The 26,145-nt window shown below is 32.9% G+C and overlaps 4 protein-coding genes and 1 long non-coding RNA gene across 7 annotated transcripts; 3 read left to right on the plus strand and 2 right to left on the minus strand.

Annotated features, from left to right (window-relative positions):
- The first annotated feature begins 518 nt into the window (after positions 1 to 518).
- LOC121218670 (uncharacterized protein C23H3.12c) lies at positions 519 to 5,315 on the plus strand. 2 transcript variants are annotated; one of them, XM_041096257.1, is made up of 8 exons: positions 519 to 1,215; positions 1,305 to 1,369; positions 1,485 to 1,583; positions 2,680 to 2,727; positions 3,634 to 3,703; positions 3,823 to 3,894; positions 4,946 to 5,008; positions 5,097 to 5,315. In XM_041096257.1, the coding sequence occupies exons 1-8, from the start codon at positions 1,021 to 1,023 to the stop codon at positions 5,238 to 5,240; spliced, it is 756 nt and encodes a 251-aa protein (XP_040952191.1). In that variant the 5' UTR covers positions 519 to 1,020; the 3' UTR covers positions 5,241 to 5,315. The 2 variants fall into 2 exon arrangements, with proteins under 2 accessions (XP_040952191.1, XP_040952192.1); XM_041096258.1 differs by lacking the exon at positions 1,305 to 1,369 and having other exon boundaries at positions 591 to 1,215; positions 1,498 to 1,583.
- A 746-nt stretch (positions 5,316 to 6,061) lies between these two features.
- Positions 6,062 to 9,936, minus strand: LOC107960279 (26S proteasome regulatory subunit 7A). The gene is made up of 10 exons (XM_016896591.2): positions 9,486 to 9,936; positions 9,100 to 9,181; positions 8,035 to 8,126; positions 7,866 to 7,943; positions 7,711 to 7,772; positions 7,374 to 7,518; positions 7,053 to 7,271; positions 6,789 to 6,970; positions 6,468 to 6,643; positions 6,062 to 6,375 (listed from the first exon to the last, which is right to left on the minus strand). The coding sequence occupies exons 1-10, from the start codon at positions 9,570 to 9,572 to the stop codon at positions 6,218 to 6,220; spliced, it is 1,281 nt and encodes a 426-aa protein (XP_016752080.1). The 5' UTR covers positions 9,573 to 9,936; the 3' UTR covers positions 6,062 to 6,217.
- Positions 9,937 to 11,086: 1,150 nt separating this feature from the next.
- On the minus strand, positions 11,087 to 15,137 carry LOC107960278 (probable serine incorporator). 2 transcript variants are annotated; one of them, XM_041096259.1, is made up of 7 exons: positions 14,986 to 15,137; positions 14,164 to 14,350; positions 13,330 to 13,569; positions 13,043 to 13,154; positions 12,779 to 12,953; positions 11,975 to 12,215; positions 11,087 to 11,591 (listed from the first exon to the last, which is right to left on the minus strand). In XM_041096259.1, the coding sequence occupies exons 2-7, from the start codon at positions 14,345 to 14,347 to the stop codon at positions 11,308 to 11,310; spliced, it is 1,236 nt and encodes a 411-aa protein (XP_040952193.1). In that variant the 5' UTR covers positions 14,348 to 14,350; positions 14,986 to 15,137; the 3' UTR covers positions 11,087 to 11,307. The 2 variants fall into 2 exon arrangements, with proteins under 2 accessions (XP_040952193.1, XP_016752079.1); XM_016896590.2 differs by having other exon boundaries at positions 14,164 to 14,387; positions 14,986 to 15,130.
- A 1,749-nt stretch (positions 15,138 to 16,886) lies between these two features.
- LOC121218671 (DNA-directed RNA polymerases II, IV and V subunit 12) lies at positions 16,887 to 19,382 on the plus strand. The gene is made up of 4 exons (XM_041096260.1): positions 16,887 to 17,088; positions 17,943 to 18,016; positions 18,109 to 18,201; positions 19,084 to 19,382. The coding sequence occupies exons 2-4, from the start codon at positions 17,977 to 17,979 to the stop codon at positions 19,104 to 19,106; spliced, it is 156 nt and encodes a 51-aa protein (XP_040952194.1). The 5' UTR covers positions 16,887 to 17,088; positions 17,943 to 17,976; the 3' UTR covers positions 19,107 to 19,382.
- A 4,685-nt stretch (positions 19,383 to 24,067) lies between these two features.
- LOC107961532 (uncharacterized) lies at positions 24,068 to 25,097 on the plus strand. The gene is made up of 2 exons (XR_001701317.2): positions 24,068 to 24,381; positions 24,658 to 25,097. It is a non-coding gene; the product is annotated as an uncharacterized lncRNA (long non-coding RNA).
- The last annotated feature ends 1,048 nt before the right edge of the window (positions 25,098 to 26,145 follow it).

Below are 26,145 nucleotides of genomic sequence, written 5' to 3' on the forward strand. Positions count from 1 at the left end.
CAATAAATTAACATCTAAAAATTATTTTATGAAATTAACCCATAAGAAAAATAATAAATAAATAAATATGGATAAACTATAAAAATAGTCACTTTTGTTAAACTACAAAAATAGTTACTTTTGTTTGTCTCAGATTACATTTTAGTCACTTATATTTGAAATGTTACGTTTTAGTCACTTACATTATCGTTTTGTTACGAAGTGGTCACTCTACCGTTAAGCTCTGTTACCTCCCTAATAGCGGTCCTACCTGGCAGTCTAAATGAGTTTTAAATGTCAATTTAGACGCCTTGTGTGACAGTTCAAATTAAATTTATTTAATTAAAAATCTATTTTCATCCCAGCAAGACATCCAAGTTGGCAACCCATTTGGACTGCCACGTAGTATTGTCATTAGGAAGGTAACAAAGTTTAATGGTGGAGTGACTATAACAAAACGATAATGTAAATGACTAAAATATAATACGAAGCAAACAAAAGTAACTACTCTTTTAATTTACCTAAATAAAAATACACATTGGAGTGATCTAAATTCTAAATTAATTTGACAATATATCCCATATTCTCTCAACAAAAATTTCAAACTTTGAACTTTTCAATCAAACATAAAAAAAGTAATTGCATTTTTCATTTTTTCTTTTCTCTTTTTTCTTAAGTAAAAATCTTTTGATTTTTGGTTAAAATTAGTTTACGTTTCCCTATCACTAGCATCTTGCATTCTCGCCGCTTCTCTCACCAAAATTCTTTTGTGAACATTTTATCGATTTACACTTGTTCATCGAGTGTTTTTAATTCATTACAAACAAAACCCATTTTTTGTTTCTTTGTAAAATTGTTGAATCCTTTGTAAAAACAAAGAGGATCTTTTGATTCTTGTTCTTTAGCTTTTGAATATACAGATCCTTTTGATTCCATCGATTTTTAATACCCCAATACCCAAATAAACAACACTCTTTCAGTCTCTACTCATCGCCGTTAAATTCTTCTTCTTCTTTTCTCTTTGACATTTTATCATACATTATGAAGGCAAGATTGGTGGTGTTTCCAATTAAGGGTAAAATCTGGTGTTTTAGCAGATCCATTGATCAATCTGCATCAGCATTTAACTCTGCTAACACTCCTTCCACTGTTAAAGAACTTTGGAAGAAGATTTCATCAAATTCAAAACCCCTCAATGCCAATGCTGAGCTTCTTGTTGATTTCATTTCAAACAAGGTCCTTTTTTTTTTTCATTTCATGGTCTCATTAACTTTCAATCTACATTTTAATATGCTTTGATTCCATTTTTTTTTCTTTAATCATAGATGAATAATGCTTGGGTTGGTTTGGAAAAGGCCCCTGAGGGTAGTTTCAAGAACAAGCTTCATGGGTATTACTTAAAAATCAAATATGATTAGTTTAAATTATTGGGTTTTCTGGCCTTAGTTTATTGTTGATCTTTTTTATTTTTTTTATGTGTGTTTTTTTGGTTTTAACATATGTAGGTTTGGATTGCAGCTTTTAGCTCGAGTTAAGCCATCTGAGATTTTGTTGAAATCTATAAGTAAAGAGGTCACTAATGTTAGGATTACATACCCCCCCAGGTTATTTATTTTCTCCTTTTTTCTAAAAAATTCTATTGCTAAATGTTCTATTTTATACGTTAGATATAGTTATATTTCATAATCTTGCTAATGTTTGTATTCAAATGTTCTCTGGGATCTATATTCAAGTATAAATTCATCTTTCATTACATCTAGCTTTGATAATCAGTTCCCTGGTGTAATTTTTTTAGAATAGCTATACTGTTATTGGCATAACCTATGTGCTCCGACTCGGGTATGGGTGTTAGATACTGGTCTGTTCTATATATTATTAAGTGTTCTCGTGCATTTGGAGGGTATTGGGAATTAGAATAGCTATATTGTTATTGGCATAGCCTATGTGCTCCAACTCAGCTACAGGCGTCAGATACAGGTTTTTTCTATATATTATAATTTTGTTTTGTGAATTTGGGGGGTTATATCCCTTTACCCATGTCTGAAAATGTGTTGAACAAGGGTACTTCAAGAAAAACGAAGGAGCATAGCACGTAGGGCATAACATGTTGTACATATTTTCGGCCAATATAACAGCTCATATATAGCAACGCGAATGGAAATTTTGGTACAAAATAGAATAGCTATACTGTTATTGGCATAACTTGAGTACTCAGGTACGGCCATACCAGTTTGTTCTATATATTATAAGTGTTCTCGTGTATTTGGAGGGTTACATCCTATACCTGTGTCTGAAAACGTGTCGAATAGGGGTACTTCAAGAAAAAGGAAGGATCAAAGCACGTAGGGCATAACATGTTGTACATAAATATCTGGCCAATATAACAGCTCATAAATAGCAAATGCAAGTGGCTTTTTAATAAACAATCGTTTGCAATAATGTAGGTGGTAGTGTCTTTTCTTTTGCTTGTTTTCAATTTTGTAAAATTTCTACTTAAATTGAACTTTTGCAATACCTGAGAATGAACAATGGTAGGCATCCTTCTATGGTTTCTCCCTATGTTGAAATCTAGATGGAATTTAAGCTTCTTTTATGGAAAAATTAACATTAAAGATCCTTGAGAATACCAGATTTCGGTTTTCAAGTGTCTGGCACTTTGGGTGATTGCTAGTTTGTTCCTAATACTTATAAGTTTTGCAGTTTAAATTCTAGGCTTGTGCGGCGAAGATTACGACATATAGCCATGAGGTAATTGTTTTACTTTCTTTCTATTTGCTTCACCAATATGCAAGAGATTAGAATAGTTTCCCGTGTGCAAACAGGTGTTTCTACACAGAAGGTTTCTATGTTTTTAAAGAATGAACATGAGAATAGTGGTCAAGGTTGTGTAACTTGGTTTATGGCATTTCCGAGGTACCACTTTGGAGTTATTGGGAATGCCCTTCTGCTAGAATCATCATGTATATCTATGGACATCGAGTGTCTCTATACAGTTTTTGCCTCAGTGGACTGTTTATTGATGTCTCGACATTTAACAATCCAATGAAAATAAAAAGATGGTTTTCGACGATTGATGTTGTTTAATTTATGTTCATATGTTTTTTGTGTATTGTTTGAGTTTCTGCAAGCTATATAGTTCCGACTCTTCGTTTTCCAAATACATGGAAAAACTTTAGAAATAATTAAACATGCTATTTGACACTCATGCCTAAGTTTGAGTAACATAGCATGCGGTAAAAGTACACCATAGAAAGCTCATTGTGATAGGAGTCAGATTGCATTTTGCTCCTCTACTAAAAAAAAAAGCAAATTAGTCTCTATTTATTAGATCAAAAACCAAACTGGTCCTATTAAAATTTACATTCATTTTTATTGTTAAAAACTGATCTCTGTATGTTAACATGAAGTACACGTGGCACGTTACCTATAATTGTTTGGTTATTCTGTTTGCTAGATTAGCTTTTTTAACAATAAAAATTAATGTAACTTTTAACAAAAAAGATTAATTTGACGTATAGGTACTAATTTGCTCATTTTTTAGTAAAGGGGATAAAATATAATTTGACTCCTAGTAAAAGGGTCTCCATGGTATTTTTACCCATAGCATGCAAGAAACCAATATTATTTTTAAACATATTGTTCTTTGATTTTCAGGGGTACTGTTATACACAGGAAATACTTTTATGGTTCAGTTACGTTGCTTCCACTGACTACTGCACTTGCTGTACGTATGTGGTTACTTTTGTTATTCCATCATTTACTGTTCAATGACCTTCCTTCTTGACCCTTTTTTTCTCATTCCGGTTTTGTCTCACATCCTTGTTTAATCTTCTTTCTCACCAGGTTCTACCTCTGCCTAACATCCCATTCTTTTGGGTCCTGTTTCGCACTTATTCACATTGGCGAGCTCTCCAGGTGAGGATTACTGTTCCTAGAGATACTTTGGGGTGGTTTAAAAGATACTGTAGTCGAGAGGTTTGTTAATGTGGGTAATATTTGAAATGAACAGTTTAGCATAACCTATGTTGGCCGCCCAAGTTGTTTTATTCCAACTCTTGTTTTTCTTTAAGTAATTGTGTCCAAGTATAGAGATATGACCCTACAAATGAATGAAAAACATAGGAAAAAGTTGAATACACCCATATTCAACCCTGACAGATGAGTCCGAGTATATGTAGTGCCTAACTCTGATGAGATATTCACAAACACTACTTCTCTATTGAGGTTCCTTGCCTTTTGCTTTCCACTTCTCTTAAGAGCTCGGCATGCTTGCTTAAAGTTTGGAAGAAGATCCAGTTTCGTTTCTAGGTGAACGAGGAAAAAAGGAACCGTTCTTAGTTGTTAGTTGTTAAGCAATAAAGAATTCAGAGTTCCATAGTATGTATACCTTAGTTTTCGGTGTCAAATCTTCGAATTTAATCACCAGTTTTTGAACCTCCCACTCGGGAATGGCAAAACCCGAACTGTCCATGGATTTAAACCGATGGAGTGGATTTTCTTTTTGAAAAGTGGATATAGGGTGAGCTGGGTCGATTTTTTCTTTTAAGCAATGAGTATGAAGTGGTTATGATAATTATTTGTCCCGCCATGCTCCACTATATAAAACTATCATTTTTTCTTTGCTTATATATAACTATTAAAATGGTTAAAATGTAATATCATATTATAGAAAAATTCATATATTTCATGTTTAAATATTTACTTAACTTTAAAAATATTGAAAATATCAAAGATATGTAGCAAAAATTAAATTGAAGCGAAATGGGGAGGAGCGGAGATGGATGCATTCAACATCCATGAAAATAGTAATGGATTTTAAGATTATACAGAGGCAGGACAGGTGGTGAAACAAAGTGTATCTACTATGGAACCCTGCCTTGCTCTATTATCATCCCTACTTCCACCTCGTATAATTCGTAGGCATACAAAATAATCACCCACTCACCGTTGTTTCCCCATGCTGCAGGGAAGTGAGAAGCTCCTTGAACTAGTCTCAGATTACTCCCGAGCTCAAAACCCCTCTGCCGAGGTTTCCTTTTCCTGTTTCATGCTCTTGATGTGTGAATGTTTCCCATTTTATATGGGAGAATAACATTGTTTATGATTGTGCTGATTAGATGATGGAGGCATCGAAGGAATTGGATGAGCTTCTTCGCAAAGGATATGAAAATGGCAGCGTTAATGAACAGGCTATTTCAGATATATGCATCCAGTTTAAGTTGAATAAGATCGATGTTTTGAAGTGGAGAGATCTAGTGTAATTTCACTCATTTCTTCTTGTTGTTATCCATTTGGAATATTTCATTAATTGCAATTTAATATTCTTTTTTGCCTAATACTCTAATCTATTAATATTGTATTAGTGTAAAAATTAAAATAAATTTACGTAATATTTTGTACAATTGTTATATCTATGAAGAAAAAACATTCGGCAAAATATATATTGATAATGATGGTATTGAATTGAAACTAATACAATTATACATCTTTCTTAATAGTCTGTGATGATAAATCATTAAAAATAAATTTCCATTTCAACTTTAACTTTAACTGTGTTTCATAGTTATTTTAATTTTATACTTAAAATAAAATAAAGATTTTAAAAAAATATTATATTCATCATTCATCCAAACCATCCAAATTAATATCAAACGTTATATTAATAATATAAAACATTACATAAAAAAATTAAAATTAAATCGTTTTTAGAAAAATTAATATTTACTTTTATCAAATAATAAAATTATATTCAATACTTAAATCTGCTAGTTTACCAATTATAAAATTTAACAGTAAAAATTCATTTTTTATGAAATAAATAATATTATCTTAACGATGTTTTTATCTATATTCCTAATGAAAGAACATAAATTCAAACATTAAAAACGAAAATCATAGAACCAATTTTTATCTTTTCCTATATGAAGAAAGTACACACAACGGAATTTAAACTTCAAATACTGATTTTATAAATACCTACGTTGTCATTTTAACTAAATAATTCATTTTTATATCAATTTCTAAGGCAATTCTTAGACTAGGAACTTCATGGTACCAAAAATAAATAATATACGAAATGGAATATGCAAATATGAAATCCCCATTAAAACAAATTTAAAACCAGCACTGTAAATATATATAATTCCAATACACTGAATATATATTATGATAGAATCAAATGCATGTCTTATAGGAGTTCAGGAACTGCAAATAAATATGGTCTCACCAGTTTCTGGGTTTAATTGTAAACCATGTATTTAGGTGTTGCACTGAACTTTTGATATCCCTTTATGACTTTGTTCACTGCATCAAGGAAGTCTTTTTCCGTCACTGTTTTTCTTCGAGCCCGAATGGCATACATTCCGGCCTCAGTACACACACTTCTTATATCGGCTCCTGTGAATAAAATACCATAAAAATCTCGAAATCACTCTTTGTAAGTCAAACAATATTCGAAACAAGATAAAACTTTGGGAAAAAGATTCTACCTGTGGAATTTGGGCAAAGTCGGGCTAAAAGCTCGAATCTAATATCACGTTCACAATTCATTGTTCTTGTATGGATTTTGAATATCTGTGTCCGAGACTCTAAATCAGGAAGACCAAACTCAACCTTACGATCCAGTCGTCCAGGACGTAATAATGCAGGGTCTAGTGTGTCTGGCCTGAAAAATGAATGAAATAGAGTACAACAAAAGCAGTAAGCATATCCTGTTCCGAATATTCGAGTCAGGATGGCTTGAAGGAGCAAAAGATGATGCAATGCTTCGTCGAATATAAAGAGTTGAAATCGTAGGTAGCAGCTTTGACCTGTTTGTTGCCATCAGGACTTTGATGTTTCCACGAGCATCAAAGCCATCGAGCTGGTTCACAATTTCAAGCATGGTACGTTGAACCTCATTGTCTCCACCTACACCATCATCAAAACGTGCACCCCCAATCGCATCAACTTCATCAAAGAACACAATGCATGCTTTCTTTGATCGTGCCATCTGCGGTAACGCCAAAATAAAATAAGTAGCCTAGAATAACTTTCAAGAGAAAAGTTAAACAACTACTTTAGCAGGTTATAACCTGAAACAGTTCTCGGACCATTCTAGCTCCTTCACCAACATATTTTTGAACGAGCTCACTTCCAATAACACGAATGAAGCAAGCATCAGTTCTGTTTGCGACGGCTCTTGCAAGAAGTGTCTTACCGGTTCCAGGAGGACCATAGCAAAGAACACCCTTAGGAGGATCAATCCCGAGCTTGACAAATTTCTCAGGATGAAGCATGGGTAGCTCAACAACCTAAAGGAAAAAAGAAAACTCATCAATCCATAGTATGAGAAAGCCTGAAAGTTTTCTATGTGTGCGCGTGTACATATTAAAAGAAGATGGTGCCATACATACTTCTCGCATCTTTTCGATTTGTTCCTTGCATCCACCAACATCATTATATGTCACATCTGGCTTCTCCTCAACAGTCATCATGGTTACACTTGGGTCAATTTTTGGAGGCAAGGGAATCTGTATCTGATATTTGTTGCGGTCAACCCTGCAAAGGCAACAAATAAATTCAGGTCATGCAAACATACACCTATCTAAAAAATTTCTGAGGTTACAAATGAAGGAGGCAACAATACAACTGCAACGGGAGAAATAAACTATTTTCCGGATATAAAAATCTAGGAAAAGCATAAGAGAGTAACGTTGAAACGTATATACTTTCAACATATTGAAAACTTACCCCACGCGCATGCCTTCTTCAATATCAGTGGGGGAAACTTTGTCACCAAGCCCAACAACAAACTGCAGTTAGAAGCCAAATGCATATCAAATAAAAAATTTCTGATGCCTATCCAGATGGGAAAATATTAAACTCAGAGATGCATAGATACATACCTTGGCAATTTGCTTAACATTTATAACATATTTGGCATCTTCGGTATTTGGATTAATTATCTTCGTGCATCTTGCCACCTGGATGAAAAAATAAAGCCAATACTCAATGACTCGAGAAAGCAACATAAATCCACAATTTTCTTGAAACCATTTTAGTATATCTTAATACCTGAAGTGGTTGCTCCTCCTGCATCATTTGCTTATCGGAGACAAGATCCCATTGGCTAGGCGCAGCTAACCCAGTATCAGATTCCTTGATGCCTATTTAGCAAAGTATACCAGCAAAGAAAAGGGAATCCGTTAGTATGACAGCCACAACTGCTAAACATAATCACATGATGCTGTGTTCACAGTAGCCAATCAAGAAGTCACAACAGTAAGAAGAGGGATTACGGAAACATATTAATGCTTAAAAATTGTATGCAAAAAGAAAGCTTTTCCTAGTCAAGATTGGTCAGATACTGCAAATTAAGGTTTTTAGAGACAAGCAGGCATGTTCCCTGAAGAGCTAACTTATGCTCCACCAACCACAACCCAATACACAGATTTTTCACATGATAATATAAACTAATATGCCATACAATATATTATATTGCATCATTAATGCTGTAACAAGCACCAAAAGCAAGATTAGTTCTAACTCTTCACTTGGTACCAAACAACAAAATTTATGAAAATATACAGTTCAACCCCAATTCTACACAAGAAAACAGAAAAAAAATAAGGCAAGCAAATGACTTCGTAAAACAGCAACATAAGTAGGGGTGTAAATGAGACACTAGTGTTGGCAAGTTACTCGAATTTGACTCGAAAAAAAACTCGAATTCCAGTTAGTAATTATCAAGCCAAATTTGAGCTTAGTAATACTTGGCTTGAACAGCTTGCAAGCCTTATCGAGCTTTTCATTTTAATATATATTTAAATATTATATATTATGTTATTGCCCTTAATATATATTATTAACTCTTAGTTTAATTATCAAGCAAAGCTCGAGCTTGAACACGTACAAACTTAACCAAGCTCAAGTTCCAACTCGAGTGCAAAATTGATAAACAAGCTTAATCAAGCTTGATTAGCTCGATTATATCTCGAACTGAGCTCAAGCTCGATTGAGCTCAAGCCAAGTATCGAACTTTGAATTTCAAGTCGATCTCAAGCTTGCCAGTATTCAGACTCCACTTGGCTCGATTACAACCCTATTCGTAAGCAGTGAAAGAAGGGAGAAATCATATACCGCATAAATCATTTACATTCTTCGCCATTTCCTTAATCTCCTTTTCAACTTTCTTAATGCTCGTTGAATAAGGACCTAAACCCTGCCACACAAAAAAAAAAAAACGAAAATTCTCATGTATTTGTCCACATAATCAATACTTCTAAAGCAAAAAGGAGCATCAAAAATCAAATCATAGGATCTTCAACAGTGTATTTCACTTCATAAACCCTAAAAATTGGCGGTTAATGTTAACAAGCACATCTCAAACATATAAATACACTAAATTAAAGAATTAAAAAAGCGAACTTCCGTATCTTAAACAGATCTGAAATGCGAAAAAGAAACAATAAACGAAAGATTCAACGAAAAACAACGAGCAGAGAGAAAGAGAGTTCAAAATTTACATAGGTTTTGAGAAGCGCGATATCATCTTCGTCAAGAGGTCTAGGGTTTTTCTCGTCCTTGAACTCATCTTCCGGTTCAGGCGCCATTTTTTTTTTTTTGCTTTCTTCTACTTTTCTTGAGCGGAAAGATATCTGAAACTGAGAAAATAAGTAGCTAACAAAATAACCACACCATCTACAATGGTATAATTTGAATTTCTCCCTCCATTTTACGGAAATTAATAACTTAGTCCCTTTATTTTAATTTGTCTGAATTTGATTTTTTTTAGTTTACGAAAATTTAGAAATTAGTACAAATTAGTAGTTCGAGTTTATGTTAACCGATATTTGGACTAATTTTTAATTTCCATAAAGTATGAAGCCAAATTCTAACAAAATAAATGAACTAATTTCTCAATTTTTGTAAATTAGAATGCAATTTTTGTTAGGAGCCATAAATGAGTTAGAGCTCGGTAAAGAAGCTGTAATCTATACTACTATATATAAAAGGCTAAGGCTTTCCTTAAGAAGCCACCCATCCTTCCCTTTCTTTTTACACTGAGAAAAAATGGCTAAATTTCAGTTTTAACCCCTCTGTTTTTTTATCATTATATAAACATGGCTAAATTTCAGTTTTAATCCCTTTATTTCACTCAAATTTGATATTCAATTTCTACGCTTTGATTTTTACATAATTTAGACTCCTTTGATTTTTACATAATTTAGACTCCTGTCCGTTCTTTTTCTTAATTTTCTTTTGACATGAGAAAACAATGGCTAAATTTCAGTATTAATCCCTCTACCTTTTTGAGATTATATAAGAATTGTTAAATTTCAGTTTTAATCCTTATATTTTGTTCAAATTTGAGATTTAATCTTTATATTTTAATATTGACATAATTTTCTTTTGACATGAGAAATAATGGCTAAATTTCAGTTATAATTCATCTACTTTTTAAAGATTATATAAGAATGGTTAAATTTTAAATTTGGTCCCTATAATGTGCTCAATTTTAAGATTTAATCTCTATACTTTGAGTTTGACATAATCCAAATTAAAATGCCGAGGTGAACTTTTAAGAATTTAACAATATTAACAAATGGATCTAAATTTTAAAAATTTGAAAAATAAAAGGATTAAATTCTTAAAAATAAAAGTATGGAGATTAAATTCAAAATATATGAAAGGCACAAGAACTTTGAGCATATCGTAATCTTTAATTTTTTTTACCCTCTAAATTACTCAAAAAAATAAGTAACCAATCTAACACGAAATGTGTGAGGAAACCATACAAATTTGAGCATAATGAAAAGGATTGAAAATATAACTGCATCGGTTTCAACCGTTCCGTTCCAACCAACACAAACCATCCCAGTAATAAATCGATGCAACTCTCCCTTTTGCACTAGCTAAAGTTTCGATCTATATCAATCGCACTAGTTTATTCTGCTCAATTCCAATTGCACCGACCAAAACATTGTACATTCATTGATGTATGAATATTTTATATTTGAATATGCATATATTAAATATTTTTTAAAAATACCGATAAATTTGGAACAATACATTGAAATAAACTGATACAAAAGACATTACGTCCACAGGTGCGATACTATCTATCTTGGGTGGAGGTAAACATTTTCTTCAATATTGTGATAATTACATAATGAAAATATTAACAATAAGGAGTGAGAACAAATCCATCATTAATCACACATATATTCAACTTCTCTTTTGAGACGCACATAATATTTTTTTTTAATCCATCTTGGTCAGTCAAATCACACACACACATATAAACTAAATTTATTGCAACAATGGCCAATAACTTACTTTGGAGACCTAAAATTCCCTCTCTGGGAAAAGAATAGGAGCAACTAGAGACCATACATAGAGACCTGCTGTTGCCCACCCAGTTATAATCCGAACCCACACCGATGGCCATCCTACGTCGACTAACTTGCCGCTTTCTCCGACCGAGGTTGACCATCCGGTTAAAAGCATTGCTGAGTACATACTTGCAAGAGAAAAGATTATGTGGAAGAAGGCATATGAATAGGAGACCGGCTTGTTCTTCTCTTTTTCTTCGTGTTCATCTGCCTTGTCCATTGGAAGCAAAGGCTTTCCTGCACCGTCAACCATTCAAATCAAGATGTTAAATTGTACCCTTAAATAGGAAAAAGAACATGCTTAAACATGCTCGACCCTACGTGCTCCTAGTTGCTGCAATAGCAATGCTGTCAATTGAGCTAAAGCTCAATATATGATAATTTTATCTTCTTCCCTTTTTTTTTCTTTTTTTTCCGCCATAAAGAACCTCGGTTTAGCTTGCAATAAGAAAGGCGGTAAGGAGCAGAAAAGAAGGGGAGAGGTAAACCCCAAATCTGTAATTTGGAAACCAACCCTTATTCTCATCCTGAAAAATGTGAAATTTGTAAAAAAAACTTGCTTAAATTTTAAGAAAAGAACACAAATGAATGGCTATTTTAGTGGTATAAGGTAGCAATACCTGCACGAGGCGAGCTTGGTGGGGAGAGTAAAGTTGTTGAAGACCCAGCACGAACAGCAGAGTAGACAACTGACAGGACAGTGGTAAGCAGACCTAAGGTCAAGGTACCAGTTGAAATTGCTTTTGAATGCTTGTGAAGACCATTGCATTCGTAATCTCTCGGTTCACTTGCAAGTCCACTATAGCATAGGTACATGCAGTACAGTGATATAACTGAAGCTGGCAAAATGCTACCGCCAACCTGTTACATGACAAAAAAGAATAAAGTATTTCATCATGATATACGTATTGGGAATGAACGGAAGCATCTCTATAGTAGTGATGACTTGTGTAAACACAGTGAAATATGTGAGGAGAGTGAGAGATGAGACTTCAATAATTCAATTTTATAGAACACAACAATGAGCATTCTCACAAGGTCAAATAGGAAAATAGTTTGTCCAATCTAAGCCATCTTTGCAATTGACCTATTCTTATGTCGGTTCTATATTATATCCTTTAGTTGCAATAGGTTGATCGATGGGAAATAGAAAATACTTGTTCGAAAAGGTATTTAGTCTATCGAACATGGAAAAACTATCAATTATCTAACAGAAGCCATCAACTCGAGCTAAGCCCATCCCAGCTTCCATTAATGATATGCAATCCACAAGAATTCAAGCTGGTCTAAAATTTAGCAAAGGGTGGCCTTGACTTTACTCCAATTAAAATTTTAACTCTTACACATTTTTATTCCACAAAACACTAATAGAATTGATAATGATGGGCTATTATGATTGCGAAGACGTAAAAACAGAAGCTTACCGCAGGATGCAGTGCAACTATGGCAAACAAAAGAACAAGAGTCAATGTCATAACGATAAAGAAGGTATTGAGTCCACAATCTTGTCCGGATGGAGTGAACCAGTGGAAGAGAAGTCCCGAGAAGCCAAATGTTGCCAAATAACAAACAAGAGAAACAACTAGTAGCGCAACATACCTACAAGAAAAAGCAAGCATGGCACCTGATCTGAAGAATAGAAAGAAGAGATACCATAAAAAAAATCATAAAAGAAAAAAAAAACTAACCAGAATTGCTCATCATATCCAACCCATTTGTCATTCCATCCATGAACAAAGTCGAGTAAAAGCACGACTTGAACCAAAAGAAACAGTCCTGCACCAAACTTTGATGCTGACTCTGTAAAAGCAAAATTTAAGTGTCATATTAAGTTAACTATAGGTGCTTTTAGCCATATTATTTTCTTCTCTAATCGTTTAAATCTTTAATAAAATTCTCTCCTATAGCATGTAAGATACTTCAAAAAGGACCATAGTCTTAATTTAGTAGAATGGTCCACCAAAACATAGCTTACCATAGAAGCTGATAATCTCGTTTGGAACAAAAAACATCAAAATCACTAAAATGAACCAGCAGATAATTTTCATCATCCATCCACCATGGTGTACAGCATCACGAGGATCCCTCTGGTTTTTCACACCAACCATTGAGACAGATAGGATAGTAAAGAACAGAAAGTTTCCCAAGCTAACCCGCAGCACTGCATCCGTTTCAAACCATTCCCTGTCGGGTGTTTTATGGAAATGGTTGATCCCTGAATAAATAACAACAACATATTCACTAGATCAGCAAAATAACTCCAACAAGCTGACCTTCAAACATTATATTAATGAAATATGGGACCCCAAACCAATAACTAAGGACAATCTAAAATGGGGCAGCACAGTAGATCAGAAATAAGGTATGAGTACCAGTTACCACTCAAAGGAAAATGCGGAAAAGGGAAAACTCCAAATTATCCACGAAACAGGATCGATTCAATAAACCATGGCCCCAAACATAGTGAACGGTGATAAATTTCATGTTCACATGGAAATCTGAGCATTCTTCAGATTCCCTAAAATACTCAATACATCAACAAATAATGTAAAAGAACAATTAGCTCGGAGTGATCCAACAGTCATGAGACAAATGACAATAAAAACTAAAGCCTAAAGAATTCATCTTCCCTGCCCATTGCATACGCCAATGCTATGATACTATCAACAATTTAGCAGCATCATTTGCTCAGTTAAACATTAACAAAAGTTTTTTTATACTATCAACTCAAAACAGGCTAATTAAGCGAATCACACAATGCAGCAATAATAAATAAATAATAAGGAAGGCACAGTTTAACGAAACATACAAGGGAGCTTCTCCATCAGAGGGGCGGCAACCTCGCGAAGGATCCACGAAACAACAAGAGAAAGAGCAAAAAGTCCACAATAAGCGATCCTTGCAGATCTCCGACTAATCCCCGAAACCACCGTTCGGCACGCATCACAGGCGCATGCCGCACAACACGATGCAAGACATGAAGCAGCCCACATCCTCTTCAACCACAACAACAATCAATCAACCAACCAACAACTACAACAAATAAAAGAATCCCTTTATCTAAACATCAAATAAATCATTAAATTCCATAAAAAAAAACACTGATTGTTGAAGATTCAAACGGGAAAACCCTCAAAGTTGTTTCCAAACTATAAATAAATTTAAAAAATCAACCAACAACTACAACAAAAAAAAAGAATACCTTTATCTCAACATTAAATAAATCATTAATTTCCAACGGAAAAAAACCCTAATTGTGGAAGATTCAAACGGGAAAACCCTCAAAATCGTTTCCAAAGAATAATTAAATTAAAAAAGCCACATCCTCTTCAACTACAACGACAATCTTTATCTGAACAATAAATAAATTATTAAATTCCAAGGAAAAAACCCCTAATTGTTGAAGATTCAAACGAGAAAACCCTCCAAATCGTTTTCAAACTACAAATAAATTCAAAGCAGCCCAATCAATCAACTAACAACGACAACAAATAAAAAAAAACCCCTTTATCTGAACATTGAATAAATTATTAAATTCTGCAAAATTAATAATATTTGTTGAATATTCAAGTGGGAAAACCCTAAAAATCGTTTTAGAATATATGAAGAAATTTAATTATTCTTTTCTTACCTGAGAAATTCAGCGAGATAATGTAACGCAAAGACGATGATCGGTCTTGGGAGGCACGAAGAATATAGGAGAAAGGACTCGAAAGCTTAAATCACATACGGTTCATTGTATACTAGAGCTCTTGTAATTCACTGATCAAAGCCGTTGGCCCACGTTCGGTCCTTTTAACATGAACGGCATGCATTAATTTGTTCCTTCGGGCCGGGCTTGAGCGGCTAGCCTAGTTATATAAAATTTAGGTTAAATTCTGCTATTAGTTTCTGTACTTTGTAAAAGTTGTGATTTAGTCCATATACTTTAATTTAATCAATTTTAATTCTTGTATTTTTTTGAATTTTGAAAGTTTAGTTCTAATCTAAACAGGGAAAAATTAAAACCATTTGGTTAAATTCAATTACTAGTCTCGTATTATGCTTATAATTATAGATTTAATCTATATTCTCCCATTAGATCATTCTAAGTCCCTATACTTTTTAAAATTTGAAATTTTAGTTTTGATGTAAATGATAGTAGGGTGAGCGTTCGATCGAAGCGAGTGAAAATTTTTTGAGTTAATCGAGTTGATAAGTCTTATTTTATCATCCTAACTCGATTTGAACTTTTTTCGGATCGAGTTGAGTAAAATAAAGTTTGAGTCGAGTCGAATCAAGTGTAATTGTTTGAGTTAAATTAAAAAATTAAACATATCAAATTAAAATATTAGTAGAGTATAACTAATTCCATGTTAAAGCACATAAATGTAAAACCATATATATTTGAAAAAAAATTCAAAGCAAAATAAAAAAATAATAATGAACTTGAATTAATTAACTTATTTAGGTCCCAAAATTATTTTTCTAGAAATTTTTAATTTTTTTAACTTTATTTATATATTTTTTAGATTTTTTTTGTTGAGAGAGAGACCAATTTGTTAATTTTCAAACTAAGCAGGAACCAAAAGGGTATTTACACCAATCTATTATTCGAATTATTTAAGCTGTTTGAATTGTAAAATTCAACTCGATTCGAACTCAAAACTCAAATTACTTATTCGAGTTTACTTGAATAATTCAAATAACTCAAATAATTTGATTCAATTAACTCGAAATTTGATTTTTTTTCGATTTTTTCGAATCGAAATGAGTTTTGCTCACCCCTAAATGATAAATCGTTAATCTATTAACTAAATTTTTAGTAACATGTGAAAATAATAAGTTGGCATGAGAGGTATGATAATATGTTTGCCTATCAGATTTTAGAAATAAAAAATTAATTAATTGTTATTATTTTGTAAGGATTATAACTTTAAATTTTGAAAAAAAAACTATACAGACTAAATCTATATCTTTAGTAAAGTACAAGGACTAATAGTGAATTTTAACATGAATTTTACTTCTATTAAAAATATATAAAAACGTTAATTGCACTTAACATCCCCAAACTATGATTTTCATTTAAATTTGCTCCTCAAACTTCAAAATGTTCTAGTTATACCCTCCAACTATCAATGTTATATCAATTAAGTCCTTTTTATTATTAAAACCGTTAGTTTACTCTCAAATCTTACGTGACATAATTTAAAATAAAAATTTTAAATACAAGTAAAACATTCCTGCATAACGTTTAAAAGTTAAAATTAAAAATAGAGTAAAACTAAAAAAAGAAGAAGAAGAAGAGTGAACGATAAAACTTTTGTAAAAGTTTCGAAAATCTCAAAGCAAATAGTTTTACAATTTTCATTTTTCTTGAAATTTTTCATTTTAAGTTATGTCACATTAGATCCGACATTTCATTTAACGGTTAAACTAATAATTTTAGTAATAGAAGGAGCATATCGATATAACATCGATAATGTAGGGATGTAATTAAAATGTTTTAAAGTTTGGAGACTAATTTAGAAGGAAGGTTATAGTTTGAGATGCATGGGGAAATTAACTCTACAAAAAATGTTTTCTTAAATTTCCTTTAAAAGCCCAACTCTCAATTCTCTTAGACATCCACGCCGCCAAACAAAGCCTCCACCTCTCCTCCTCCTCCTCCTCCTCCTCCTCTTCCTTTGCTGTTCCTAAAATTTCGTTCTCTCTTAGCTGCCTGACCGTCCTATTTTTCCCTCTCTCGTGACTCGTAAGTTCTTTTAATACCCAGCGTCAATTTACTGCTCTTCATCTTCTTTCTCTTCTTGGAATATGATTACTGAATTAAAATTAAATATTTTTTTTAAATTAAGGTTTAGGGTTACTTCTGTTGAATCGATTGCTCTTTTGAACGAATTAGGTTAATGAGTGTAGTATTTACAATACATTAGTAAAAATAAAGAAATTGATGATGAAATTGGGATGATTGGGCACCCAAAGTTTTGGAATCGTACGAGAGAATTGGACTTACCTGATATTATTTGGTAGAGTTTTGTTGGATGAGTTTTCTGGTAATGAAGAGTGTTGAGGGGATGCCGAATCCTTTAGAGAAGTTTTTGAAAGCGTCGTCCGTTTGGAGCAGACCGAGCCGACTGATCCATTACGTTGGTATTTTCCCTGGGTCGAGCTGAGGTCATCTCCCAAATCTATGGAGAGCCCGAGGTTTTGCCATTGGTAAGTGACTGTGGATCATGCATGGTCCATTCCAACGAGGCGTTCCCTCTCTCTATAGAGTTGGAAGACGACTCTGGCCTTGACTCCATGAAAATTCTGACCTGTTGAGGGGTCTCCAAAAGAAATCGATCTCTCTTCAATGAAGTGCATAAAATTAGATTATGGAACCTATGTAGGGTAAATTATAGGAAACCATCATCGTTTACGCTGAACTTTCCTCTTTGTTTGCTCTGAAACATTCATCTAATAGTTGTACTTGACATATAGTAGGACATGGATATCAATGTATGTTTCTCCAACTATATTTGAGAACATTAAAACAAAAAAAGTTTTGGGGTATTTGTTCATTTAAATTTGACTTGTGTGAAAATCTCTTTGACCTTTGAGCAGGTTCATCAGGAAAAACTTGTTTGAGTGAGCATCAATGGATCCACAACCTGAACCTGTTACCTATATCTGTGGAGGTTAGTATTATATAGCCTCTTAGCTCTTAAATAAACCCTGAGTTTTGGTAAAGTCTTTTGATTTTTTGTTCTTTTGGGGTGATGTTATAAAGACTGTGGGCAAGAGAACACATTGAAGCATGGAGATGTGATACAATGCCGGGAATGTGGTTATCGCATTCTTTACAAGAAGCGAACCCGAAGAAGTAATGTTCCTTTCTCACTACTTTTGTCCTTTTCCTTAATTTTACTATTTTTTATAGTAATATTTGTAATGATTTATTGTATTTCATTGCTTATTTGTGTCACTATCAAGAATGAATTTAGGAGATATTTTAAAAGTTCTTTTTTTCAAGGATCAGGAACAGAATAGAACCATAGTCAGTACTAAATTTAACTTAGGTGAAACATAAAACAAAATGTGATATGAGATTATTATTCCGATATTTGACAGTGTTGAATTGAATGCAACTTTTTTCCCGTAATTATGAACTAGATTCAAATAACTTAAAATTTTAGGATCACTCCTCTTATATTAATACAAAATCTCTCATCCTGAAATTAAACAACATCAAGATGGCATGTCAAAGACAATTACATTATGGTCTTCATTCTCTTTTTCCTTTGCTTTTTATACTTTGTGAGAACACACCATTATCAGACATTCAACCGGGACATTATCAAGTATCAACCTTCATCAATCTACATTGATTGTCCATTAGAACTTAATGATTCTCCTCTTTGCTATTGTGAACTTACAGTATTCCAGAGACCGACCAAACATAAAACTTTTGATGCATATTAGACCATACACAAGTTTTCTTTTTTGGTGTGTATCCGTTTAATGTTTGAGTTTTTTTATTAAGTTTCTTGTTAATGCTCGGGATGTGTTCTTTGTTGCCTAATGTTGCCTGAAGTGTGATGTTTCAGTTCTACAATTTTATTCTAGCCAAAAGCAGATCTATAGCTTTGTTTAACATGCGAAACGAATTTCCTCATGGTCCTTTTCACATCTCGAAGAGAGATGAACTTGCTATTTCTTTCATTATTTTGACAATTAATGTTGTAAAACCTTGTGTTTGCTGCAGTTGTTCAGTATGAAGCTCGCTGAAAGTGGTGTTTGGAGAAGGGGAGGGTATGAGCAAACAATCTCTTAGTCAGTAGTTATGTGTTTTGTATATGGTTGATTATATCAAGTGTGGATAGTGAGGTTTTGAACACTAAGTTCTGTCCATGGATGCTTTGCCTAGCAACCTAAGTGATGTCTATTGATTTAGAACATCAAAAACAAGTTCATGCTTTTAAAGAACTGTCTATGTTATGTTTCTTATTGTGACTGCTTTTAAGTGATTTCTGGTTAAATGGTGAACTTTTAAATCTTTGTTTATATATTTTTAAGTTTTGGATTTGATGTTTGGTTGATAGAAATATGTGAATGATATAAAGGTTGTTAAATCATCTTTTGTGGGTGAAATGTGCTGTTCTTGGTAAAATTTGGCACGGTATTTTTCTCTTGAGATGTAAAAGTTTAAATTCTGGAATTAGTCCTTGTATTGTTATGTTTAAGTCACAAATTTAGTTTTTATATTTTAATTTGGTTATTTTTAGTTGTAGTTTGGAATTTTGAGATTTCTAACTATTGTCAAATTCTATTGTTTTTAAAATTTATGCGATAGATGTAGATGTGTAACGAGATGTCACTTTATTGGTTTTTCATAATATTCATAAAAAATTTTGAGGATTAAAAATATCAAATTGGAGAATATGTATAATCTAATGGATTTAATCATTATTGTTCATAATTAATTAATACTAATATTTGACTTTGAGTTGGTGAAATATGTTGGGATTAAACCAATGTTGTATAATTCATTGAAGTGGTTATATTTATACATAATTACATATATTTGCTTAATAATGGTTTTCCTCTGAGAAATGCCTTTTGTTTACTCTGTTTTTTTGGTAGTTTATAGGTTTATCTAAGAGTTCTTTTTTCTTTTGTTCGCTTATCCTAAATCACTGACATTCGGGTGTAAGAGTACAGTACTCCATCAATCATTGTAGGCATAGCGCAGTAGACATCTTCCTCCAATAAATTTCTTATATATGTTGGCGGATTTACATGAATAATCAACTGTTTCATTTCGCGTTCAACTTCTTTAATGATGCGATTTACCATTTTGTTATTGTCTATCAAAATATATCGGAATTTCATGTTCAATCTTTAGAACACTAATCATGTATAAGTTTAATTTCGCCGCAATTCCCCATTCTATATTACCTAATTTAGGTGCCTATTGATAGTATATATAATATATTTATAAGTGTTTCAAACTTAAATATGTCTATAATTACTTATCATTATTTTATTTCGTTTCATCCCATTTGTTTACTATATACTTTTTGAAAATTATATATATATATATATTAATTTATTTATGAACATAATTTTAGTTTATATCTAGTCTTTGAAATGCCTTCGAATTCTTGATTCAATAACAAAATGAAAGAGAGGTAAGATAAGAAAAAGAAGGATTAGGGGTATAGAATACAAATATCATTGAATAGCTTTGGAAATAATTATTTCTAAAAGTTTTATCGTATGGGTCTAGTTTATCGGTACGGTCCAAAAAACCTAGTTGAATATATTTTAAATCTATTTATTTTTTTATAGTATATCTTGTCTTTATCACGCATTATTTTCCTTGGTTAACAATAATTGTAGTTTTATCAATATCTATAGGTTCTTTACTTTTCTCTCTTCTTCGTAGAGAAAATAAGCAAATTAAGTGGTATACAATATGTATATGTAGTTTTGAACTCCTTCTAACAACTTATACATTTTGTTATCATTTTCGATTGGACAATCAATTAATCTAACTAGCGGAAGATTATAAATGGATAAATTTATTTATTTTTACTGGAGATTGGGAATACCTATTAGTAATTCAAGTTTCGTATGATGTCAAATGTGATGAATGATGGTAATTTATGTATCATTGTTAAAGTTCCAACAACTTTATCTGTATTATGGGTGTGAAATACTCACAAAAAAAAATGTATTCTCATTTAGTAGGACAATACTACGTGATTTTGCTTTGTAAATTCATTGTCATAATCACAATAAACACATAAATTTCAATTAAAATGATTTTTTTTCAATACTTTTTAAAAATGATTTTTGAATCTGGGCTCCATGCAATTAGGGATTATCATTTCTTAAAATTAGATTGACTTTTCGTGATGTCGAGACATGCTCATATTGAATGGCAAACACTCTTCTCCACTATATGCTAGTTGCTATGGAAAAATCAAAATTATTTTGCTTTTTCTAATAGCCATAATTGTGTACAAGATCTTGAGGGCACAGGTTTTACTTGGGCGAGGAGTTATACAATGTCGATTTCCAATTTGCTTCAACCTAATCCTATGGTCATTACTATGCATTTGTTGCTATCGGGGAGAGGATGGATTAAACTCAACACGGATGGGGCAACGTCATCAAATAGTTCCAACGCATCTATTGGAGGATTGCTTAGAGATTCAGATGCAAATTGGTTGTGTAGTTACTCAATGATGGTCGGTAAGGACATAATATTTAGGATTGAAGCAATATCTGTTTTAGAAGGACTACGCATAGCATGGGAGAGGGAATTCAGACAATTCGATCTAAGCAAAATAAATGCAGATCAGCTAAGCGAAAGCAATACTAGTGGAGATGACAAGATAAGTGAAACAAACGAGATAGTTAGTGTGATGGAGGAGATGGGTGTGAAGGTGGTGCTAAGGAGATTGAACTTTTGGTTGTATTTGGTATTCTTCATCCTTTGACTTCTTTGGCCGCCTCATACCATTAATGGTGGATTGCTTTGTCTCAAGGAAATAATAAATAACTCTCTTTTTGTCAAAATTATCTATCTACTATCTTCAGTCATTGATCATATTACAGAAATGACAATGTGGGGTTAGTTTATTATAGGTTGACCAATGCATGAAAGTAGCATATTTAATTATACTATAAATGGTGAAATTTCAGGAGAAAATACATGATATCAAGACCAGCAGGTAGCATTAATGGTTCCAACAGGAGCAGCCTTCTTCCTATTACTTGTCAACGACAATACCGTCCTATGGCTTTATATCAGCACCGCCACCATTGGAATGAGTACGGGAGCAATGACTTCCATATCTGTATCTTTAATGACGGAACTGTTGGGGACGAAAAATTTTGGCGTCAACCATAACGTTTTGGTGGTCAACATTCCCATCGGATCCTTCCTCTTTAGTTACCTGGCAGCCATTGTTTACCACTAGGAAGGAAATGTAGAGGGGAAATGCTTTGGCATGGAATGCTACAGGGTGTTGACACCATTTCTTTGACAAAACGGGGTCGACTTATATTTTGAAAAAGAAAACGAAAAATGGGAGTCGCCACCAATCTTTTTTGATGAGGTGCGATCGGGTCACCTCGTGGAACGGTTATTTTTAATAATCGATTTAGATTTATTAAAACAATGCTTTTGGTCTGCGAAATTCAGAGAAACAGGTTCGGGAGTCGGTTACGTACGAAGAAGGATTAGCACCCTCGTAACGCTCAAAATTGGTACCTAGTTGATTATTTAGTGTTTTAGTGTCCAGAATTAGAAACTTTAGAGATTTAAAAATACGATCCTTTATTGGAATGCTAAAATATTTTAAAAAAAGTGCATATTTCACGCAAATCGAGAAAGAAAATTACGTCCCGTAAGTTAGGACACAATGTCTTGAATTCTCGATACGAGAATAGATGCCAAAGATTTACTCATTTTTGAAAGATGTTTGATTATTTCGAGTTTGTAAGAAAAAATCACGTCCCGTAAGTTAGAACACAATCTTTCATTAATTCCCAGGATCATTTAAAAGTTTAAGTTTGAAAGGACTCGTATGTTTAAATTCGTCGAGAAAGTTGAAACCCTGTAAGTTAGGGCACGATCTTTTCGAATATCAAAATACGAAAATTTACTTATTTTAAAGCCATAATTTACATTGAATAAAATTAATTTAACATAAAATGGTAGGAATAAATACAATATTAATATGTGTAACAAAATGATAATGAGCATGATAATACAAGCATAACTAATATGAGCAATAATCAAAAAAATAAAGAAAAATAAAATACGTAAAAAACAAATCAAGTATATATGAAATAATAAGTAAATAAAAAAGGAACTAAAGCATTTCCTAAAAATAATGACGAGCACATAAATAAATGAATAAATAAATGTCAAATAGAACGACAATAACAATACGAATAAAAAATAAAATATCTATGTATGTATATCAATATACTTAAGTTATAAGTTATAAGTTATAAAATATGTGAATGTATATATATAAGAAATGCATATCTATGTATATATAAATTATAAAGCGTAAAAAACATAAGTATGTATATCTGAAAATATGCAGGTATGTATATAAATTATATGAAAATATAAAAAACATATAAGTATGTGTATGGATATGTACGGATTGTAAAATATGTGCGTATATATAGTATAAAAGACATGTATATATAATAAAACTTGGGATTAAAAAGTATACGTAAATATTTAATAATAATAATATTAGTGATGTTATATAATAATAATAGTATTAAAATAATTAAAATAACATACAGAGGATTAAAATGAAACTGGACAAAATTTTAGGGCAAATTAGTAACACATAGAAGAAAAAGGACCAAAACGATATGCGTGACAACTAACAAGGCCCAAATGAGCAATAAAACCCAAGTCGTACACGCGTCATTCCCTGGGGGGTCAGCATACGAAGGACTAATATTGAAAGAGGATTAAAATTATATGGTGAAATAAGAAAAATAAAAAAAATAAAAAGAGGACAGGATTGAAAATCGCGAGAGAAATAGAAGGACTCGCCAAGAAAATATCCCGTTAGTATGGAAACACGCGGATCATTGGGTGTGGGTCGGGTCGCCCTCGGGCCGCGCATAACGGCGTCGTTTTGGCACTAAAACCCCCAAGTGAAATGATGTCGTTTTATTAATGCTATAAAAGCCAAATCTCTTCTAATTCTTTCATTTTTCTCTTCCTCAAAACAAAAAAACTAAAAAAGCTCCCAAACCCCATTCTCTCCCCAGAATTCGGCCAGAGGTACGGCCATCGGCCGCCGAGTCAGCCGCCGGCCACCGTTGACGGCGTTGCCGTACACAGTGGCCGGAGAGGGGAGAAATTTCAGATCTAGTCCTTTCAACCCTCCTAAGCCTGAATCCGTGTTCAAAATTCCCAAAATGTTAACAAAAATGCCCCAAAGTTCAAGAAACCTTTCGGTTTCTGGTCACCGATCATCGGGGGTGACTCCCTCGTTGTTTAAAACATGTACAGGTTTGTCCTTTCTTCTTTCTTTTTTGTTTCTACTTCCGTATGTAAATAATAAACACAAAAAAAAAGAAAAAAAAAGTAGATTAAAGATGGAGTGTAAAAGGGTAAATGTAAACCTTTAGGATTTTGATTTATGCTTTCTTGTTCTCAAAATGTTCCAAAAAAATAAAAATCCCCCTCTTGAATTACATTTGGTTCTGCCTTTATAGCCGATTATGTTGCTTTTTTTCTACTGTTCTTTTGCCTCTATTCTCTTCTATCGTTTTGTCTTGTTTGCAGGTTTTGGGCAAGGTCAACGAGTGTTGGAGGGATAACCCGGACCATTTTGGTGCAAAGCGGATGATGTCCGTCATGCTTCGGGCGTCGAGAGCGCTGCAAAGGCATGAGGGGAGGTACGGCGCACATGGAGCACTGGTGCCGTTAGGTTGTGGGATGAATTGGGCTGGGGTTTTGTTATTGGGCCTTTTGGGTTTGAATCGGGTTGGTATTTTGGGCTCAGGTTTGGGTTTCACTTGGGCTATCTGATGTCGGGTCTGTTTGTAGTTGGGTTAGTTGGGCTGCTTGCTTTTTGTTTATTAACCTTAGTTTGGTCCGGTTTGGGTTTTGGGCCCCGGGCTAAAATTGGGCCTTACACAGGGGTACTCTTTGTTTTATTAGGACCTTCCTCACCTTAATCCTTTATGCTCATAAGGGTAATAGAAGTTAATTATATTTTATTATTTGATATTCATACAAGAAAAGCTATCTAATACTTGAACCTCAGTATCTCTATCCAAAACCGTCTTAGTAAGTTTATTGACAACTTTATTCTTATCTCTCGAAATATGTTTGAAGCACCACTATTCAACATTTTGCAAGCTCAAGTGAATTCTTCTTACCAAGGTTGAGGGTGAGTTCTCCAAGTGATTAGCCTGCAGCGCTTTGACGACCTTACCAAAACATTCTTATGTCCCCTCTCCTGAATAATTGCCAATCAGTCAAAGACCCCCTAAAGTTTAACCTCCAAAACTGAATAAATCCCCAAATAACGATTGTATCCAAGGATCCATTCTCCATTTTGTCCACAAATAACTCCACCAGCAGTAGTATAGCCAGACTCCGTCTTAGTAGACCCATCAGTATAGAGATGCACCCACCCAACTCCCTGCCAAAGAACGTCCGTAGTCTAAATCCAACCGCCTAGCCTGAACTCCCATATGAGCTAAGTTATACTGCTTTGCCCAACTCACATATATCTTTATAGTTTTCACAAAACTCCATGTTATTCTTTGAAAGACAAAAAAATTTCTGTTCTTCCATATATGCCAAGCTAGTAAGCCAAAGAGAATAGATCAATGATAAATTTTATTCTTTTATATGTTGATGTGGTAAATATATAAATCTATCATAAAATATATTAAATATATGTTTATTTTCATAAAATTTTTAACATATTTTAATATTTACTATAATAAATTTTATTATTATAAAAATTTATATGAATTAATTATAAATAAGTAGATATATGAACTATATGTAATGTAATTGTTTATTAATAAAATTTTTGTTTAACATAAATAAAAAATTAATATATATTATTTAATATGGAATATAATTATTTATTTTACATATATAATTTAATTTAATGTAATGCCTTTAATAATAATTTTTTATTCTCACCTCATCACTACAGCTATGTTTGAATCTAAACACACACTCCATCACTGTTTTTAATCTCACTGTTATCGTATCTAATATTATCGCTACAGTAACTAATCTTACCGTTTT

This window comes from Gossypium hirsutum, chromosome D06 (genome assembly GCF_007990345.1).
Source record: "Gossypium hirsutum isolate 1008001.06 chromosome D06, Gossypium_hirsutum_v2.1, whole genome shotgun sequence".
NCBI classification, from domain to species: Eukaryota; Viridiplantae; Streptophyta; class Magnoliopsida; order Malvales; family Malvaceae; genus Gossypium; species Gossypium hirsutum.